Below are 20,317 nucleotides of genomic sequence, written 5' to 3' on the forward strand. Positions count from 1 at the left end.
CATAATTATTGTTTATGGCAAGCTTCAAAGAAGCATCATAATTGGCCAGCATGGGCGTGTCTGTATGATGAGTAGCCTGCAAAAACAAAATAAATAAAAACTATGCCATCATTGCACTCGTGCATATAAATATATATATATATATATATATTAAAATTAATTAATTAAAATAAAAAGTAGCAATAATGACTCATGCCAATTAAGATCTATTCTAAATTAAAATATGGTTGGAAAACATATGATCTCTATTCAAAGGAATGATTAGTTTCGATAATAAAATGGAGAAATATGCTTTTTAACATTTTTATAATGTCAACCCACCTACTATCTTAATTATTGTTTGAGACAGAAACTAATTAAACATGTGTTTAATTACCTCGATTATTTATTTTATTTCACATATATTATAAATTTTTGAAAAATTTATCATTTTTGTAAGATATTTAACATTGTATCAACATAGAAATATGATCTTAATATCCATATTACTGGTTGGACAATTAAATTTAAAAAAACTTGAAATTTTGTTTTCTGTTTTATATATAGAAAACAGTTAAAAGTTCCATGATTTTCTTTTGATATCTAGTAAAATTCATAATCTATTAATTTTGCTGGGAAGAATTGAATTAATAATCTTGGATTTTACACGGAAATACTTATGATTCGCTTGGTTGATGTGATGTAAGTTTATGGTTGGGCAAAGCCCAACAAGGGGCCAGAGAAATGTTTTTCTATGGGCCATCTTATCAAACATGACCTTGGGCCGGATTGAACTACTGAACTGTTTTTCCCTTGACAATGGGCCCATGGGCCAGTGTTTTGAAAGCTCCTATTGCATATATATGCTAGTGTCACGGCGTGAGATTCACGGTCAAGACCACTCGATTAGGCTAAAGATTCGGCAAGTGATATTAACATTTAATTAATATATTTAATCTTGAGTTTAAAATTTTAAGGTCGAGGATTATAATGGAATTTTAGAGAAGTCTATAAAGAAATTATTACTCCCTCCGATTTGTTCCTTTTTAATTTTCATCAAAATTAAAACAAAAATTTTGACTTTGAAATATATTATATTAAAGTTTGATTTTTTTTTATAACATATCTGTTCAATACTTTTTAATATGAAAAATTTTTAAAAAATCATAAAAAATAAATTTGAATATATGTAAAAGAATAATTGGGTATTTTAAAATAAAACAATTACTTAAAAAAAAGGAGAAAGGGAGTCAATACTGAATTAGACAAAAAAACAAACGTAAAAAGAAAGTTTAATTGCTTATTTATTTATTTATTAAATTTGAGTGAAAATTAGAAAAGATAAAAAAAAAAATGCTTATGAAATACTATGTATTTAAAGCTTGTCTAAGTATCACACTAGTCACGTGCCATATATCATAATTATTCATTTTTTAAAATATTTTTTTATCTGAGTTTTTCATTATTGAGTCGACGATTTTAATATGATGTGATATTAAAGGAGAAAGTAAGGAATTAATTTAACGTTACATCCAAAATTTAATTAAATTTATCATTGAAGATCATATCTTTTTATTGTAATCATTTAAACCCTTGAATATATTTCTATCTATTTAAATTCTTATATAAAAAAATATCATTTTAATGTTGTTAAGAACAGTCAAACGTAGAAATATAAATGGTCATGCGACGAATGAGTCAATGAAAAAATGTCGACATGCGAATTCATTTTGCACGGAATACTCTTTTTTTGGGGAGATGTGATTAAAATAGATTGTTGGATTTTAATAAATAAAATAAAATTATTTTATATAAATAATTAATCTAAATTAGAATCTAAAATCCCTCCATGTAAGGCTTAAATAGGTATTTTAATTGATTGTAATAAAAGAATAAGGTTTAAACAATAGATTTAATTAAATTTGGAGGGTTTTTTTATTTATGTATGACACATATAATATAATTCAGTAAAAAGTAATTAATTTAGTGTTAGACTAAAAAAATTAGATAATATCCACTTAAACATGCAATACCTATATGCATTTGCATAAAAACAAAAAAGAAGATGGGGAATAAATAAAAAATGATATATTTCTTGGTGTATTTTGAGTGGAATAAAATCATTAAAAAAATTTATTCAAATTATATTTTATAATATGAAAAAGAATGGGAGAGATTGAATAGCCCACGGTGCATTCCCCACACGAAAATAAAAAAATATTAATTTTTCAATTCCCAACACTTGACTTGTGACTTTCTTGTAACCTCCGTCTTATTTTGACACTCATTATTTATAAATTTGGTAATTTATATTTTAATTATATTGTGTAAATTAAATATATTAGCTGTTATATAAGTAAATATAAGTATGATATGATTAATTAATTATATTAAAATTTTAAATATATATAAGATAAATGTGTACCACGATATAATATAGTTAACACGTTTATTAAATGTATCCGATTAAATAATATTATATAGTTAACACGTTTATTAAATATATTTGATTAAATTTTATTATGACATGACGTGATTATATAATTTAAAACATGCTTATCCTATTAATAAGGTTGATACGATTAACCCACAATTAATATGTTAACACAATTAAAATATAATTAAAATAATTAAATTAAAACATAATTTATAATAAAAATTTACAAATATCATAATATATATTAAATATATTAAAATTCAACATCAATAAACTATTACTATTTATATGAATTAATAAATTGATTTTACACGTGTCTATCCAATAGTAAACATTAAATAAATGGATTATAAACAAATCACGAATTATACAAATATTTGATAACACGATTAATTAATTATATTTTAGAAAATTTTAAACAAGTGTGACATGATTTGTTGATGTTTTAATAGAATTAACATGATTAATATGCAAATTCACTTAAATTAACGTTGTATATAAACTTATTAGATTTGATAGTACATTTTAATTAAATTATATAAATATAAAAAAATAAATTCAACACTATTAGTTATTATTAAAATTTTAAATATATTTATTAAACATAAAACCTAATTACCTTTCCATATTTTCCAATTCATTTTGACCGAAAGAAAAAATAACCGAATCTTTTCCTCACTTTTAAAAGCGCTTCGCTGTCAACATTTGTTCTCTCTCACTGCCTTTTCTACTTCACTCTCTGCAGAAAAACAAAAACCCCGCTGTTTCTCTATAATCGAAAGCGGGAACCCTAGCGGGTGCCCGATCCGTCAGATCGGGTCCGGTCTTTTCCCGGTGGGTATCGATCCACTCTGGTTTGCTTCCGATTTATGCTTCTTTCTAACTTCTCGAAATTCTTACCTTTGTTTCTCTTCCCTTTTCCCTTGAAAACTTACGCAAGATTTTCAAAATTTTGAACTTTAAATTAATCTCGAATTTACGTACGGTTTTCTTGAAATCAAAAGCCCTTTTTCTTGGCAATTTTTAGTTTTTATTTTTTAGTTCACAACCAAGCTTTCCCGGGGTAAAATTGAAAATAATCGTTGATATTTTGTTTTCAGTGGTAAGATTATTGGAAATTCCGATTTTTCCTTCAAAATATCTCAGCTTTGATTTTTCTTTTCCTCTCACAAGAATCGTAAATTGACTGTACTATATATATTTATTTATTTATTTTTCTGGCCTAAAAATTTTGATTTTATATATTATTTTGAAAATTTTTAAATAAAAAAAGACACAAGAATCGTAAATTGACTGTACCATATATATTTATTTATTTTTCTGGTCTAAAAATTTTGATTTTATATATTATTTTGAATATTTTTAAATAAAAAAAGATATCTTCAACAGAAAAAGAGAATCTTTTTGCTGTCCATTCATGAGAAAAGGATCGAATCTCTTTCTTTCACACCCATTTTATGTTTTAACGATTAATTGGGCACATTTTAATCCGCTTCTTATTTTTTATATTTTTTTAATTTGGTAAATATTGATATATTTGATTTTTAGATATTTTTTTTATAATAAATAATTTTGAGAGATACCTTAAGCACTAAGGCTGTGACTATGACTTATCAATATAGTTATTAATTGTTTTCCTTTCCTTTATTGGAAATATGTATTGTTTTGGAACCAGAGTTGCACTTCTGTAAAAAGACTGCGACTTTAGCTTTTATAATAACCCTTTTGGTCTTTCTCTATTCTCCTACATTTTGTTCTTAGGTCAATTGGGTTTCTGAAGATTGTTTGATATTTCGATAATGGCCGGTGAAAAGATGATGGACAATCGTATCCTTTGTTTCACTGCTGATTAATTGTTATGACATTTGGGTGTATGGTTTTGAATTTGTGATGGTATGTGATTTTTATTGGTTGACTGTTGTTGACCATAAGTCTGGTTTTATTTAGCTCAGAGATTGCGGATTTCCCCATTTACATGATGTTTACGTTTGAGAGCAGAGAGTAAGAATCAGTGGGGATTAAGAAATTTGTTTCGCATCTCAGTTGGGACGGATGGAATTGGTAGACTGATCTGAATCGGTCTCATGATACCAATTTGATTACGAGAAGCAGCTGTTTTATGCGTTGAAAGTTTTCTTCTTGCCAAAAACTCATGCTTTGACCTGCATTGATTGTGATTGTATAACCTGTTTTTCTGAATTGTCTGATGTTTTTACTTAACCATATAATTTAGCTGAACCTGTGAGTGCGGTTTTGAAGTCAGAAGTTGTTGCCAAATTGGCTGAGCAGGATGTGGTATGTCATAAATTGTTTGAATTTTTTATTTATTTTGAATTTGTTTTGCAATTGAACTCCGTTTTTGCTTTGGCAATTACTGTGACTGGGTTAGCAACCTTGGCATTTAATTTCTGTGCATCAACATGCTCAGTAGGTTGTCATTATTTTATTTTAAAATTGTGAAAACTATGTGTTGGGAACATTTATGCAACATTTTGCTCTTTTCCATTTGATTTATAAAATGGGCAGAAATAAACCTACTTGGTAAACTTGTATGTACTGGAAATTTGTATTGTATATATTAAATTTATAAGTGAAAGAAAAAAAAATCCTCATGAATAGTATTACAGAAAGTTTGATGTTTCTTGTTTGAAATGTGTTTTAGTTATCCATGAAAAGTTTTTTCATTGTAACCTACAACAGTGTGTAGTGTGGGTATTGAGGGATGAAGCAACTATGAAAATCCTTATGATTAGTATTACAGAAAGTTTCATGTTTCTTGTTTGAAATGCGTTTTAGTTTTCTATTAAAAGTTGTTTCATTGTAACCTACAACAGTGTGTAGTGGGGGTATTGAGGGATGAAGAAACTATGAAAAGTTCTTTTTGTTTTCTTATTTACTTTGAGCACGTTTTAATGTTTTCCAGCCTTCTGGAAAAGTTGGAATGCCATCTGATTTGACTTCAACAATGTCTTCTTCAACATATCCTTCTTCTGGTGTGAAAGGTGAGAGTCATCAAGACTTGGTTGGAGAACCTGGTGTCAATCAACCTACTAGCTTTTACAATTATTACTACCCAGGTTAGATTATATAACAGTTCTTTATACTGACACATAGCATTCATACAGTGTTAGAGTCTAGCATTGCCATGGGTTTGATTGCAAATGGAATTGGGTTTTATTTACTGCGATCCATTTCATAATAATAGAAGCTACTTTGTTTGTGGGCATAAGGTCTGCTTTCAAGTGAATAGTGCATTTGTATGCAAAAGTGTTTATAAATCATTATGAAATATATTGGTAATGTAGGTTTTTAAATCATGATTAAATCATACAAAAGTGGATTTGTGTGAAAAGTGTTTCTCAAGTCAAAGATTTTTGGAATCATTAAAAATGTGTACATTATGTGTAAATTCACTCTCAGAATTTGTATGAAAAACAAAATCCAAACTTGCTCTACAAAATTAATTCCAAGTAAAGCATAAAAGTTTCGAGGGAAACAAAATTTTTAGGCTTTAGCCCTATTATGTTTAGAGCAACACATATGGATCTAAATTTATTGTGTGATGTGTCATTCTTTTTTTGTCTTCTGCAGTTTGATCTACCTTGGTTTAAGATAAAACAATTAAGCAGTTCTATTTAATTTTGTAAAAGAATATTAATTGGAAGGTTTTTTGCAGGATATAATGGGTCACTCGTTCAATCTGATGATAACAGTTATTTTCTTGCCAATGGTTCACATACGGTATGTTTTTCAGCTAGTTCCTTCAATGCACATTTGGTTACTCTATCATTCCTTCATAGGATGCTATTTTGATTGTATCTACACTTTACCAATGATGTGGTATTACAAGTTCAGTATGGTAACTGTTCTGGTTTTTATTGGGTTGTTGCTCCAGGGTATGCAATCAGAGAATGGTTCACTGGTCTATTATATGCCTGGCTATAACCCATACGCAACTGGGACTCTAATGGGTGTTGATGGACAATGCGTTGGCCAACAACCATATTTTTCATCAGGATATTTTCAGCCTCCTGTTTCCTATGGATCAGAAGCCATGCCTTGTTACATATGGGATTCAACATATGCTGGAGAGGTTTTAAATGGAAATGTTGACGGTTTTGGAAATGTAAACTATGGTTCGGGTTCTGCTTTTGCAAAGTCGAATGGTTTCAACTCTTTGAAATCAAATGGCCTCGTTGGTACAAAATTACCAAAATCTACTCATACACAGCCTATCAAAGCCCTAAACAAGGTACTTAAGTCTTGAGGTGGCATTCAATGCAGAGATTATAATCTCTTTTTCAGCAAAGCTGTTGCTTGATTTTATTCCTAGTTTTAGCTGGGTTCATGGTTTCAAAGAATGCAGCTAGAAAAGAACTGTGCTGCTGTTGCATAAAGTTGGTAATTGGCGGTTTGGATTAGTATATTTACAAAGATAAATCTTAATGTTATAGAGGAAACATTTTTTGAATAGTTCTTTTTGGTATTTGATTAGAATACTTGGTGAAATTTATGGCCCAAACTGTGATTAATTAATACCTGGTCAGACCTTCTCAATGACATAGCCTTTGTTATGCTACCCGTTGTCAATGAATCTGGTGTTGCTCTGCAAACCAGAAGGGAAGCTTGTAGTGTCTTCCCTCTTCTTCAGTAATTGCTTTATTTTCTCATCTCTGATACGTCTCATTATATTCTAGATCTCCTATTCTTATTGTGGGACTTCTATCAGTCATAAATTTCTGCTTTTATGGTGCAATTCATTTGTTTGAATTTATTTTGAAGATAATTAAAAGGCTGTAGTTTAGGGTTTTCAAATAATTGCTTTCTTTTTTTTTAGCCCCTTGGGATTTCCAATGTTTTGATTATCTGAATTCATGTTGCAGGGGCCTCATTTGGGTTCTGATCTATCGGCAGGATCTTATGGATACCACCCAGCTGGAAAATCTCCATCATTTAACAACCAAAAGGAAGGTCTTTTCCAACATAATGGTCCTATGAACTACAGACTAAATGGGAGAGGATGGAATCAAAATGATAGATACAAGAAATCCAACAGAGATTTTGACTTTCAAAACTCAGCTGAAGTAACTCGTGGTCCAAGGGCCTGGAATAGGGTTTTGGACTCTTCTGTCAAGAGGGAAGACTTGGGGCTCACTTTATGTAAAGATAAATACAACCCACTAGATTTCCAAACTGAGTATGACAATGCAAAGTTCTTTGTCATTAAGTCTTACAGTGAGGATGATGTTCACAAATCCATGAAGTATGATGTGTGGTCGAGTACTCCAAATGGTAATAGGAAGCTAGATGCAGCATTCCATGAAGCAGAAGCTAGAGAAAGTGAGACTGGCACAAAATTTCCGATCTTCCTCTTGTTCTCGGTGAGCTGAAATAGCTTTCGCAAGAGTTTCCACATCTTGTTACCATTTCCCCCAATCCATCAAAGTTCTTACCTTCCAAAACAATTTTTGCAGATTCTTCTCATCCTGGTTTAATTAGTTAATTTACATTATTATAATTAGTAGTTTCAACTAACCTCTATGGCAGGGCCGTGCAGATCTGAAAATTACTGTCTCGAACTTGTGTTCAATTACTAAGCTGCTTGTTTTTTTAATTTGCATAAATACATATTTAAATCCTTTTATATGTAGGTTCTAACTGACATATTTGAATAACAGAAAAGAAAATATTCATGCTGAGTGTATCCGTTATTTCTGTATATTTTTATGAGTGGCTGCTGCCATCTGCATGGTATTATTGTTCTTTTATGTTTATTTATATTAGACACTTTAGCAGATTACTTAGTGTTGTTTATTTTTAATTTCTAGCCAGTTACTTGCTCTTTATTCCCTGAGATGCTGTCTACATGCATATTATGATTTCTTATGTTGTTTCATGACATTGTAATTTCAGGTGAATGGAAGTGGACAGTTTGTTGGCTTAGCTGAGATGATTGGGAAGGTGGACTTTAATAAAGATATGGACTTCTGGCAACTGGACAAGTGGAATGGTTTCTTCCCTGTTAAGTGGCATGTTATAAAAGATATCCCTAACAAGGAGTTGTCCCACATCATCCTAGAAAACAATGAGAACAGATCTGTAACTTATAGCAGAGACACTCAAGAGGTATTTTGGCTATTTCTCTTGCTTGACAACATTTTACATGTATGGTTGCTGATGTTGAAAGTCATTCAGCATTGTGGATTTAGTTTCTTTCTTTGATATGTTATGTGCTATTTTATTGGGAAGAAAGCAAGGGACAAATTAAAATCTAAGCAACACAAGGTACAAGCTAATGGTTACATCAAAGATATGAAGAAACCTTCTCTTCTCTTCCTTCCCCTCCCATCTTCCTTTTTTTTGTCCTTCTCTTTCTCCTTGTACATGATCAGCCGAAAGGAGTGATATTCTTTGGAATGAGTTTAAAGTGCTGTAGAGTTAAATCAAGTTGTTTTGTTCTTTTTGTCTGAAGAACAAGTTTTGTTCTTCTTTTAAATTGCATCTGAAAATTGAGATTTGAGTGACTATTAGCAATATTGCAAAAGCCAATTTATGCAGTATGTTATTTTATTATCGTCATGATTGTCAATGAGACTAATGTTATTCTTATTGGAATTTGCAGATTGGTCTCAAGCAAGGGTTAGAAATGCTGAACATTTTTAAAAGATACTCAGCAAAATCATCATTGTTAGATGACTTTGGATTTTATGAAAATCGAGAAAAGACTCTTAATGCAAAAAAGAATTACAAGCCCGTTACTCTACGAAACAAGGAAGATGATTTTACCGTGAGCTCTCTCTCTCTCTCTCTCTCACACACACACACACACACACATCATTGGTATCGCAATCAATTTGTGGAGGAGTTTGTTCTGATTGCTGTCACCGTAGCTTATCTCCTTAATGGCTTTTGTGATTTGGAAGTATTACTTTATAATTAATGGTATCATGTTCATAGTCATACAAGGTGCCGAACTTGCAGAAATATCCACGCCCAACACACACACACACACACACACACACCAAGCATTGGCTTTGTAGTTTCTTACTTTATAGTTTAATATTGGGGTTCATTTCTTGATCCAGAAGCAAACTAAAGCAGGAGAGAGGAAAGTGGAAGAAGACTTGAGGAGGACCAAGAAAACCAGTGATGCAACATCCCTCATCAATCTCACCAAAAATCTGTCCCTCAATGGCTGCACTCTAAAGAACAGTGCTGTAAAGAACCCAATAGAAAGTTCATTTCCTTCCTTCCCGACACCATAGCTATTCAACTAATAGTAGTTAAGATCAGCTAGGAGGGTTATTTTCTGTTGCAGTCTTCTTCCTTTATCTTTTTACTTTAAAATTCTTTTTCGGGTTTCTTAGTTAGCAAGCAGTGAATTTGAATTAGCATTTGTTGGAAGATTATGGTTCATTTCTGAAATAGTTAAGTTCTTTGCTTGTCGAATCCAGTTCCTTACAGAATAATAACATATCGGATCAATATGATGATTGGTATCTGATTTAAAGATCGATTCAATCTCGAATATTTAGGACTAATATTGATTTGGGTTGTGCTTAAATATTTCCCGCCTCCTGAATTGAGAATTCTATCTTAATTCTTAAGCTTGGAACTTGAGATCTTCACCCAAAGGTTCTATCTTTATCAGCAAATCATATTTGTTCGAGTACTCCTTTTTCTGTAATTTGCTTTAATAAGGGAAAAAAAGCCAGAGAACTCCTTGACCCAAAGTTTGGTCATTTATTCAAACATGATTAATTAAAAGTGTGAAGATTGATATGATTAATTAAACATGAATGTGTTAAGATTGACATGGTTATTTAAACGAGTTAAAATAGACATGATTAATTAAATGTAAATGTGTTTATACGATATGTTTATTATATTTAATAAAAAAAATTAAATTTTATTTAATACAACACTATTTGTAATATATTCAAGTGATTAATACCATTTTGATTTTCATATTTTTATGAAAAATATAGTTTTATACTATTTTTGATTTGTACGAAGTACTAATTTCCATTCCTACCAAAAAGAGAGAGAAAAGAAATGGGTCCTTTCGAAATACTTACAAGTCACTTAAAACCCTTTTAAAACCCACAACTTTAACGTTTGGAAGGTTTGTTTGGAGCCTGAGAAACTGAGAGAAAAAGGTATATGAAATGTCTGAAAATCCCAAGCACTCTCTGAGCACAACACCTGAATCATCCAGACCTTCGAAAATACCGAAAACCCAAGATCACAGCGACCAAGAAAAAGAAGAAGAAGATAAACAACAACAAGAATCAAGCATGAGCAAGAACCCTAGAATCCAACGCTATTTAGTAGCTATTGAGTACATTGGGACTCGCTTCTCTGGCTCGCAGCAGCAGCCCAATTTCCGCACAGTTGTTGGTGTATTAGAGGTAGTATCTTGGTCTCCGTTTTCTTTTGATTGCAAAGGAAATGAAGATGAAAAGAAAAAGTTTTGAAATTTTTGAATTTTGCAATGTAATTTAATATGCCCTTGTTTCATTCATTTTATTGCAAGGTTATTAGGTTCAGGTTGAGTTAATGATGGAGTGTGGTGATGTTGGTTTTGTAGGAGGCTTTTCTTAAATTTATTGGACAGCCAGTTTCAATTTTCTGCTCTAGTAGGACTGTAAGTCTTCATCCTTATGCTTAACACTTTGTTGTTATATTTTTTAATCTACTTTTCCATTGCTAATTATACATGTAATTTGAGGGCTACTTTCATGAATTAAGGTGCACAGAGACAATAATGTTAAGGGGGGTGTTTTTCCGAATTGAGTCTTTATGAAGTCAAACTGTCAGGATATTACCAAGAAGTTTACTTGGGGTGATAATTTCTAAATCAATCAACTTTAATTTTCTTGGATTTGAAAAAAAATTCGATTGCGATGTTTTATTTTATTCAGAACATTGCATGGATGTTTAGTATTTTTCTCCTATTGTAGGATGCTGGCGTACATGCCTTATCAAATGTTTGCCATGTCGACGTGGAACGCATAAGCAAAAGGAAGCCTGGTGAAGTGGTGATTATTTACACATGAGTTTAATCTCCTTTTTATTCTGAATTTCATTTTGATTTAGTACTGGAAAAGGGTGGAGGTTTTTATCTTGTTATTTGCTTTTCTTTTTTGACTAAAAGTGATGGAGACTTAAGGAGGAACTTTTGCACACATATATGAGCTTTCTTGATGTTTAATCCTGACATTTTCAGGCATGTTTGCTGTTTTCATCATATGGATTCCTCACTATATATATGCACTTATTGGAGTATTTTGCAAATAACTGAACTTTAGGATATATGGCAACCACATAATTACTTTTTCTTGTGCTAAAATGCAGTTACCACCTCATGAACCATCTGTTGTTAGAAGAGCTGTGAACCATTTCTTACAGGTGTGTTTTCTGATGATCTTTCTAGTTTATGTATTAAGATGTCGTGTCTGTCTCCATTACCTTGATCATGTTGCTGTTGTGTATCTACTAACATGTGGTTTAATTTGGTTAACTTTAGAAGAGTGAAGGTGATATTACGGTGATTGACGTTCGATGTGTTCCAAATGATTTTCATGCCAGATATAAAGCTCAGGAGCGCACGTAGGTATTTGTGACCTTAGTTTCTCTGTGGAGACTGTAACCATGTGGCTCAGCTGACATATGTTTATGGGTGATAGAATTGTCTGTTGGAAGTTAGCACTTTCTTGTGGAACCTTTGAAGTCCAACTTTTCCCCTGTCAAATAAAATCATGGTTAACAGGACATATTACTATCTATTCTTGTTTTAAAGATTTGAAGAAAATAGATGAAAAGTTGTGCATTCTGTTGCTAGAGCCCTGTCCTAGTCGATGAGTTTGTTGCTTTGTGCTTATATTTTAAATTAAAATGCAAAATCAGTGCCTTGCTTTGCATGTGTATTGAAATAGACCTTGGCACTATAGGGTTTATGAATGTACATCATGATATGAAAAAAAAAAAGGAAAAAAGAAAAAAGGGTCCTACATGTGAGACTCATTACTTTGAGAGCTATTTGAGCTCTCCAATCTGTCTTGGCTTGCCCCATCTTTCAAATTGTCTTTTTCAGCTTGTTTCCAAATGAACAGCATGCATTTTTGTTTTTTTGGATTTTTTTATACTTAAACACAATATGTTCTTTATGATTTTTTTTCCCACCTAACACAAGTGTAACAATGAGTAATTTAAACAGATGTTATATTTTTAGGTTTTACCAAGGCCCTATTTACCACTTACTATGATTAGAAGCACATTGATGATTCTTTATGATGCTCTAAAAGTGCAAGACAGTGATTTTTGTTTCTTTGTATTTCATGAATTGAACCATGTAAGATAGATGTTTGAATTTGTCGGAAAAATTTCCCAGGTACTTCTATCGCTTGCTATCTGGCTCAGAACCTTTGTCTACCTTTGAAAAAGAGCGGGCATGGCATGTGCCGGAGAAACTAGATCTATATGCAATGCAGGTGGTTTATTTATTGTGTTTCCCTTATTTGATTTAATTATTGGTTTCTTCCACAAAGAGAGTATTAATTTATATACTTGCAGGAAGCATGCAAAGTTCTTGTTGGTCATCATGATTTTAGTTCCTTCAGGGCAGCAGGTTGCCAGGTGGTTACTTTACTCATGCTCATTATGTACTACATGGCTCTACATGTGCACATACACATACATGCATGTATATGCCTTCATGACATACATAATATGCTAACTCCTGATCATCTAAATTTTCCATCTTTCAAATTTGATTGACTATTCAAAAATGCTGTATGTGTAGGCAAAATCACCAATCAGAACTTTAGATGAACTCCATGTTTCTGAGGCACCTCCAACTCCTTATTTTCCATCAATCTCAGAGAAGAAACAGAATAATTCAAGCACGGAAGATTCTCATGCATGCTCCAGGGAGCCTGAGATTGACCTGCCCATTGATTCATTCTCCAATAGTGATGATGAGGTAGGCTCAAATGGTATAACTGATCTAGGATTTGGCATAAGGAGAAGACATCACTGCTATGTGGTAACAGCACGTGCACGCTCTTTTCTTTACCACCAGGTTTATGTTATTGCCTTTTTATATACAACTTTCGTGACCCCTTTATTAGTTGTAAAATTCGTTACTTTGCTCAATTGTACTTTATACTTTACACAACTATTCTCAACCCAATCTTAGGGGGACAATGATTGATGAACATTTATCTTTATTTTATGTCTTCTTTATCTTACTGGTAATCTTTGTTGGACATACCAGTTCAAGTATATATATTCAATCTTCTGCTGAATTTAATGCAGGTCAGACTACTTGTTGGTGTTCTCAAATGCGTTGGCACAGGAGAATTGACAACTTCTGATGGTTTGGTTTCTTGTCTTTTGCGTTTATGTGCATCTAGAGAATTTGCATATGGTAGTCTAGTTTTTAACATTATATTTTTTTTTCTGGTGGGTGGTCATGCATCAAAATGAAAAATTTCAGTGGAAAGAATTTTGAATGCAAAAACAGTGACTGCTGCAAGTCCTATGGCCCCTGCATATGGCTTGTACCTTGGATGCGTGAAATATGATCTGCCACGAGATGCTTAAGTTGCTGTTTCCTATACGGGCTTCTGCTCTGGAATCTGATAGGGCAGAATAACCATGCTACTTAACATTGCCTAGCATTACTTCGAAAATTGTCAAGATAGACAGGTTCTGTTCTTGCGTTTAACATCTTCTGGAGAGCTGTCAACTGCGTCTTGCTAAACCTCTTCTTCAGCGAACAGAATATCTTGGGATTGAAGAAATAGGAACCTTGTGTAGACTTTGGATACTTTTTAACAATCTGCATTGAGGTCATTAAGAAGCTGAATCCAAAAGTAGCGATTTTAATTAGTAGATTCAACTTTCTGGGAAACTCAGTTCACTTGTATGGTTTCCTTATTTATCAATACAAATAATTAGAAACTCCTTTGTCTTATTATAGCAGATGAATGACAGAAGAATTTAAATATGAGACTTTCATATTACCCCTAATTCCCTATGTTTTTACATTTTTTTGTTCCTCAAGCCTTATCTATTCCAGTAACACATGCAAGCTGCATAGGGTTGTAAACATCCTCCCCTCCCCCCAAAAGAAAAACCCAAACCCAGATTCAACAATAAAACCAGTTTGTATCAGCTTATTGTTGTTTTGCAAATGGACAAACATTGCTTGAGCCCAAAACATTTTCGGGTTGGTTGTTTTTGTCTTGTCTACGTGGTTATTGCAGGTTATTCTCGATAGTTAGGATAAAAGCAATCATATAAATGGGGATTATTCAAACTTGCAGGTCTGCTGTGGCAGCCGTTATCATTTTGATTGATGTGGTGGCAAACCAGCAATGGTTTTATTTTATATTGGGGCCAGTGGGGATCCTATAATTCAGAACTCAGGTGTCAGACAAACTAACAGTAATTTAGGAACTAAAAGATTTTGGCACTCTTGGTTTGCTGACTTATAGTCAATTTTCCAGCCAACCACAACTATATTTGACAATTACAGAGTGAAGATAGATAAGGAGGTGAACTAACGAGACGGTCAAAATTTCCCAACCATTCACGGAGACTTGAACGCAAACTTACCTACCTGATAAGCCAAACCCACCATTGATCTTGGTATATAAACTCACCACCACCCTTGGTTTTCCTCACTCAACACATAAAACAAGAAGGAACTCCTTTGCTTTGAGTAAAGATTCCAATCTTTGTTTCATACATTGGAATTACTGCAGAAATGGGTTCTTTCAATTGCTTCATCTTAGCCTTCTTCGTGGCGCTTACGTTTTCCAGAGTCAATGTTGGCCTAGCAGCTCGTCGGCTTCAGCAGTTGCCACCTTTGCCCCCTATGCCGACTTCGCCAAGAACAGGGGCGCTGCCACCGTTGCCATCTGTTCCAACACTGCCACAGCCTACAATACCGACTCTGCCAACCACCCAGCCAACGCTGCCTTCACTTCCTAGCATTCCCAACTTGCCTAGTGTCCCCAGCTTTACACTGCCACCGCTTCCGAGCATGCCTTCAATCCCCTCAATATCAGCCATAATTCCCCCTATTCCATTCCTCTCTCCACCACCTTCGACTACCAGTCCTTGAGACTTTGCAGATCATAGTCCTTGAGACCTTGCATTGATCTGCTGTCTATCGTTTCTGCTTTCTTCGATTACCATGGAGATGCTGGAGAGTTTTCACTCTTTTTATTTCAGTTCATTTCTTCTTTCGTGAGCAGTGTGCTTTTCTTTTTCTCTTCACATTATTTCATCATCTTAGCATAGATGGGAGTCCCCTTTTTATTTGTTGTACCATGTGAGATACTATTTTATGGATTTATATTCATCATTGTATTGTGATTTTATTCAGCATCGTACTCCTACTTTCTTTATCCTTCTATTGTAACAAAACACCTTGTCTTCTCCCCTAAGATCCTTGTTTTAAAGATAGAAAGTAAATGATGAAAATAAATGATTATAACATTTAATCTAAAATGAAAGATCACACTTATATGATAAAAGGGTGAAATTAAGAATTTTTCAATATTTCGTGTGCTTGGCATCTAATAATTTACAGCTGTAAAATAGATTGCTTGCAATGCACAGGCTAATCACCTATTTTACCTAGACAGATTTTCCAGGGTTATGTCAAACCTTCTTGACAAAGGAACCAGAACATATACCATAGAAGGCATCCTTAAAGTAATCTACTTCATGAAAGTCTCAATAGCTGCATGAATTGGACTAGTTCGGGAAACCTGATTCTTCACCAAGGAATGAGGGCCACTCCAAACAGACTTCTGATTGTTAGGAAATAGAATTCCACATAAGTTGAGGAGAATGGGATTTTCAATGCAGAAGCTCTCCAACATTTTAGCTCTTTGTTGTCTTTCTTGTGACTCCTGTAATTACATCAACATCATCAACTCAATATATGACCCAAATGCATCCTAGCATAATAGAATGCAAAATGTGAACATGCAAAATCGAAACCTTGAAACATAACTATGCTGAGAACTTTGTGTCAAAAGGGAAAATAGAAAATTAACAGTTCTGTATCCATTTACAGTTCTCCGATTTCTATAATGGAAGAATCCCTTGTGTCTAAAATCTGATAATATCGCTTCATCATTACCACAAAAATATCCAATTTCCAAATACAGTGTACTCTTAACTTTCTTCCTACTTGATTGGGACAAGGATTAAACACATTGTAAAATAAACTTCTTGCTTCTGTCAAGCATGAACAATAATATGGTTGGGAGAAATGAATTTGGCTGTCCTACATCATTGATATGCCAACTAAGTTGCAATTCATCCAATTAATGCCAAAAAGGAAAAGAAAGAGAGACTAGGGGGGGAGGGGGGGGGGGGGGGAGGAGAGAGAAAGGAAAAGGAGAGTGGGGAACAGAAATACCTTGTGTCTCTGTTGCTGAACTGCTCTACTTTCTTCCTCATTTTGTGCTAGAGTAGATACTTTCTGAGTTGGGGCTACTGCATCAGACTTATCCACTGCTTCAGGCTGAGATTTTCTACTATGCTCCTCTGACAATCTATCTGCAAACTGTGATTGCTCTTTTGTTTCGCCTTCACCTTTGTTCATAGTCTTTATCTCATTTTCTTCCTCATCCTCCTCTTCCTCTTCTTCCTCGTCATCCTCCTCCTCGTGCCTCTCCTCCATATGGATGTACTGCTGCTCAGACACCTCCACTTTCACCTTCTCTCCTTCACCTTCCACCTCAGCATCTGCATCTTGGTCCATCAATTCATCCATATTTAATGATGAATCCTCAGCATAAGGACTATCAACAGGTGAAGACTCCTACAGTCAAGAAATGGCAAAGAGAAGTTATTTTTCTGTTACCTAAACATTAGTCAAATAAATTAGCAGTAGCATACCTCTTGTTGGAGCTCCTGAACTCCAATCTGACCTTTAGCCATTCGTTCATTTGCCTCACGCTCTCTCTTGCGTCGCTTCAAAACACATATAGCACATAAACAATCGCTTTTATGGCGCCTTCTGCAAAATTAAAAGAGAAAAACAAATAAGAAAAAAATTCATTAAAAAAAACCTTAATGCGGTTGAAACTGTCCAGACAGTACTATAGCACGTCAGTAACAACATACCCGTGTTTTTTATTTTTCATTTTTGATTGACCAGCTTTTATCTGCATTTTCCCCTGGCTGGACAGTGCAGCATCCTCAACTTCACCACCTTCGGCAGCTGTCACAAAGGAAATAAACACTGCTAATACAGCCATGTCTATGATACCAAAGTAATCATTTCCTCCACATATAAAAGCAATGTTTTTTCTTTTTTTTTAAAAAAAAGGGACCAATATTGGGAGGTTTTGTTTTTGCACAAGGACCAGAAAGGCCAATAGATGTTATAAAGACACTTGCAAATTTTAGAACCTTCCAGAAAAATTAGAAATAACAAATGCATAAGCAAATTCAGCATAAAAAAAAAAAATGCATCAACTGATAAGTAGCACGAGTCAACATGAAACCTCACCATTTGTTCTCCTCGACTGTTCACTGTATAATCCAGCTGCTGTCCAATACTTCATGAAATTCTTCTTAACCCGCCTCATTAGGTCCAAGATAGCATCACCTTTGTTGTTGTACTTGCAACAATTATCCCAAACATACTGTACATCCTTAAACACATCCTCTGAATTCATGTACTTATCACCGTTTTCAAGATTGTTGCATATTGTTCCAAAATCCATTGGTGTGTCTATGATATCAAAATAGTCCTTTGTTCCATACAGGAAAAACAAAGAAAAAAACATGTCTTGTTAGACCTTACAAAGTAGGAATGCCAAAGCTATATGGCATAAGGCAAGACATAAATGTATCATTCATTTAAGTAACCAAGCCAAATATACGAGGAGCTGCACACAAATAAATAAAAAACCATTTTCTTCCCTACAATGATATTTCTTTTAAAAGATCATCTACAACTTCCTTAGAGAACAGTATCAGTAGCCAAAATGCCACAAGTGCATTGATATTCCAGAATCCTGAAGAAATTAACTACAATCTAAAAACCTTTTGATGCAATGACTTCTTACAAACAAAAAAAGAACAACATGCTGCAAAAGTTTGAAACTTAATATCCCTAGGCTATAAATATAGTTAGTTATTTATGCTTACAGGTATCCCTAGAGCTTCAGGGTTCACAGGCTCATTGAAAGGAGCAGCTGCTTCCATTTTCATCACTTTCTTAATGACCTAAGGAGAGGAAACAACCACAATGGCCAGAAAAACATTAATCTAGGAACTGCACAATGAGAAAGACAAAATTAATGGTAATGGTAATCAATGGTAATCAATTTTAAACCTCCAACATACCGTCAAAGCAGAATCAAGTTCCAGCTTATTATACCGAGAACCCTGACAAGGCATCTTTACTTCTTTCTGGAAAGAACTTTGGCGTTCTCCTGCTACAGTATTACCACTCTTATCAACATTTGAACTACCCAAAACCCTCGAAGGCTTAATCTTTATGCTTCCGGCTTTCCTCGACGCACCACTAGAAACACCCATTTTCACCTCGGCTGATGAATTAGCACTATCTTCCATTTTCTCATTAACCACACCTGGTCTCTCAAGCCCTACTTGAGGACTGCTCTTGTCAGTATCACTGTGTGATGGCACATCAGATTCCAATGCTTTAGATGATGTCTTGAGCTTCACCTTAACACGACCAACTGGCTTTCCTATAGCCTTATCAATGGAGCCATCAGGATTTATGCTAGCAACATGCAATGCCTGATCGGTTCCGGTGGATGAAGGAGTATCAACTTCCATTCCCGACTCATATTCATCATTAACAGAATTCTCTTCACTATTTACACTCACAACATTCACAGCTGCTTCATTCACCGCCGCAGCAGCATTGGCTTTAGCTTTGTTCCCTTTCTTATGCCCTCTTTTTCGCTTCATCTGTCTGAACAAAAAATTGGTCTTCTCTTACACACTACAACCAAATCATATTCATAAAAATAACACAAATTCAATCAAATCCCATTCCACTACTCCAAATATTACTTCTTTTTCCAAAATTACCCATAAACCCAATTCCCTAAAAACCCTAGCAAGTCCGTTCTTTTCTTGTTTTTCTCAAAGAGATATCTTCGAAAGAAAGGAAAGGCAAAGAAACGCTAGAATTAGCATAAGCAAGTAAAGAGAAAGTAAAATTCAAAATAGCAGTTCGGGTTCTTCTTGGTCTAATCACCGACCGAGAAAATAATGGCGGGGCGGATCAGCAATCACCGAAATTTTTTAAGAAATAATAATTAATAATAAAAATCGTTTGAAATAAATAAGAAAAAGTAATTTATTTTATTTTAAGAAGATAAATAAAAAGAAAGATTGGTCGGAGAAAAAGAGAGGGAAAGGGCGTACCTTTGTTGTTAAAATCCGAGAAAGAAACGTTGGGGGGTTTTAATTATAACTGTTAAAACAGAGGCCGAGGTTTGCGTTTTTGACTTCGGAGGTTCGGACGTTGTCCTTCGAATTGGATGCAACGACGTCGTTTAGTACAGGTCGGTTAACACTATTTTTTTTCTTCGGGTTTTTCCATAATAGTTATAGTTTTAAACCATGTTAAACTTTTTTTCAATTGTAGGCATTAAAAATTTATTGAGTAAATGCTTTGCATTTACTTAATTTAATTGTATTTTAACTGTGTCATATAAATATAAATTATTAATAATGAAATAACAAATATAAATACATCCGAACATTAAGTCAAAAAAAAGAAATTTGAAAATATAAAAAGATTAATAGATACAATATTAATTAAACTTAGATCAAAGCATTTTTATCCTTACAACAGTTGAAAGTTGAAGCCATAGGCATTGG

General features: G+C 33.5%; 4 protein-coding genes across 11 annotated transcripts; 3 read left to right on the top strand and 1 right to left on the bottom strand.

Moving 5' to 3' along the window:
- The first annotated feature begins 3,115 nt into the window (after nucleotides 1-3,115).
- LOC18607146 (uncharacterized) lies at nucleotides 3,116-9,926 on the top strand. 3 transcript variants are annotated; one of them, XM_007041160.3, is made up of 10 exons: nucleotides 3,116-3,250; nucleotides 4,178-4,243; nucleotides 4,650-4,711; nucleotides 5,340-5,493; nucleotides 6,093-6,157; nucleotides 6,312-6,668; nucleotides 7,300-7,797; nucleotides 8,330-8,542; nucleotides 9,039-9,203; nucleotides 9,502-9,926. In XM_007041160.3, exons 2-10 carry the CDS (start codon nucleotides 4,216-4,218, stop codon nucleotides 9,679-9,681), a joined length of 1,722 nt encoding a protein of 573 aa, XP_007041222.2. In that variant the 5' UTR covers nucleotides 3,116-3,250; nucleotides 4,178-4,215; the 3' UTR covers nucleotides 9,682-9,926. The 3 variants fall into 3 exon arrangements, with proteins under 3 accessions (XP_007041222.2, XP_007041226.2, XP_088659886.1); XM_007041164.3 differs by having other exon boundaries at nucleotides 5,340-5,418; XM_088803760.1 differs by having other exon boundaries at nucleotides 3,150-3,270.
- Nucleotides 9,927-10,444: 518 nt separating this feature from the next.
- On the top strand, nucleotides 10,445-14,396 carry LOC18607147 (Pseudouridine synthase family protein). Of its 3 annotated transcripts, none has more exons than XM_088803230.1 (10): nucleotides 10,445-10,827; nucleotides 11,007-11,063; nucleotides 11,380-11,457; nucleotides 11,774-11,827; nucleotides 11,946-12,028; nucleotides 12,810-12,909; nucleotides 12,992-13,054; nucleotides 13,221-13,400; nucleotides 13,736-13,796; nucleotides 13,917-14,396. In XM_088803230.1, the coding sequence occupies exons 1-10, from the start codon at nucleotides 10,585-10,587 to the stop codon at nucleotides 14,021-14,023; spliced, it is 1,026 nt and encodes a 341-aa protein (XP_088659356.1). In that variant the 5' UTR covers nucleotides 10,445-10,584; the 3' UTR covers nucleotides 14,024-14,396. The 3 variants fall into 3 exon arrangements, with proteins under 3 accessions (XP_088659356.1, XP_007041230.2, XP_007041228.2); XM_007041168.3 differs by having other exon boundaries at nucleotides 11,949-12,028; nucleotides 13,221-13,499; XM_007041166.3 differs by having other exon boundaries at nucleotides 10,446-10,827; nucleotides 13,221-13,499.
- Nucleotides 14,397-15,096: 700 nt separating this feature from the next.
- LOC148763891 (uncharacterized) lies at nucleotides 15,097-15,837 on the top strand. The gene has a single exon (XM_088803344.1). It carries the CDS (start codon nucleotides 15,192-15,194, stop codon nucleotides 15,549-15,551), a length of 360 nt encoding a protein of 119 aa, XP_088659470.1. The 5' UTR covers nucleotides 15,097-15,191; the 3' UTR covers nucleotides 15,552-15,837.
- A 91-nt stretch (nucleotides 15,838-15,928) lies between these two features.
- LOC18607149 (DNA-binding bromodomain-containing protein) lies at nucleotides 15,929-19,975 on the bottom strand. 4 transcript variants are annotated; one of them, XM_007041171.3, is made up of 8 exons: nucleotides 19,859-19,975; nucleotides 18,803-19,400; nucleotides 18,605-18,682; nucleotides 17,961-18,204; nucleotides 17,573-17,669; nucleotides 17,345-17,465; nucleotides 16,863-17,267; nucleotides 15,929-16,347 (listed from the first exon to the last, which is right to left on the bottom strand). In XM_007041171.3, exons 2-8 carry the CDS (start codon nucleotides 19,394-19,396, stop codon nucleotides 16,153-16,155), a joined length of 1,734 nt encoding a protein of 577 aa, XP_007041233.2. In that variant the 5' UTR covers nucleotides 19,397-19,400; nucleotides 19,859-19,975; the 3' UTR covers nucleotides 15,929-16,152. The 4 variants fall into 4 exon arrangements, with proteins under 4 accessions (XP_007041233.2, XP_007041234.2, XP_017971778.1 ...); XM_007041172.3 differs by having other exon boundaries at nucleotides 18,803-19,430; nucleotides 19,859-19,969; XM_018116289.2 differs by having other exon boundaries at nucleotides 18,803-19,396; nucleotides 19,859-19,901.
- Between the last annotated feature and the right edge of the window lie 342 nt (nucleotides 19,976-20,317).

This window comes from Theobroma cacao, chromosome 2 (assembly GCF_053813885.1).
Source record: "Theobroma cacao isolate CCN51 chromosome 2, ASM5381388v1, whole genome shotgun sequence".
Taxonomy (NCBI): domain Eukaryota; kingdom Viridiplantae; phylum Streptophyta; class Magnoliopsida; order Malvales; family Malvaceae; genus Theobroma; species Theobroma cacao.

What these genes read in the sequence shown, in the direction of transcription:
- LOC18607146 (XM_007041160.3), top strand. Translation starts at nt 4,216, where the DNA reads ATGGCCGGTGAAAAGATGATGGACAATC. An exon ending in TTACAATTATTACTACCCAG is followed by an intron (nt 5,494 to 6,092) that starts GTTAGATTATAT and finishes GGTTTTTTGCAG; the next exon opens with GATATAATGGGTCACTCGTT. An exon ending in CTATCAAAGCCCTAAACAAG is followed by an intron (nt 6,669 to 7,299) that starts GTACTTAAGTCT and finishes TTCATGTTGCAG; the next exon opens with GGGCCTCATTTGGGTTCTGA.
- LOC18607147 (XM_007041166.3), top strand. Translation starts at nt 10,585, where the DNA reads ATGTCTGAAAATCCCAAGCACTCTCTGAGCACAACACCTGAATCATCC. An exon ending in CAGTTGTTGGTGTATTAGAG is followed by an intron (nt 10,828 to 11,006) that starts GTAGTATCTTGG and finishes TTGGTTTTGTAG; the next exon opens with GAGGCTTTTCTTAAATTTAT. An exon ending in TCAGGGCAGCAGGTTGCCAG is followed by an intron (nt 13,055 to 13,220) that starts GTGGTTACTTTA and finishes CTGTATGTGTAG; the next exon opens with GCAAAATCACCAATCAGAAC.
- LOC148763891 (XM_088803344.1), top strand. Translation starts at nt 15,192, where the DNA reads ATGGGTTCTTTCAATTGCTTCATCTTAGCCTTCTTCGTGGCGCTTACG.
- LOC18607149 (XM_007041171.3), bottom strand. Translation starts at nt 19,396, where the DNA reads ATGAAGCGAAAAAGAGGGCATAAGAAAGGGAACAAAGCTAAAGCCAAT. An exon ending in AACTTGATTCTGCTTTGACG is followed by an intron (nt 18,683 to 18,802) that starts GTATGTTGGAGG and finishes TCCTCTCCTTAG; the next exon opens with GTCATTAAGAAAGTGATGAA. An exon ending in ACAGTCGAGGAGAACAAATG is followed by an intron (nt 17,670 to 17,960) that starts GTGAGGTTTCAT and finishes CCTTTGTGACAG; the next exon opens with CTGCCGAAGGTGGTGAAGTT.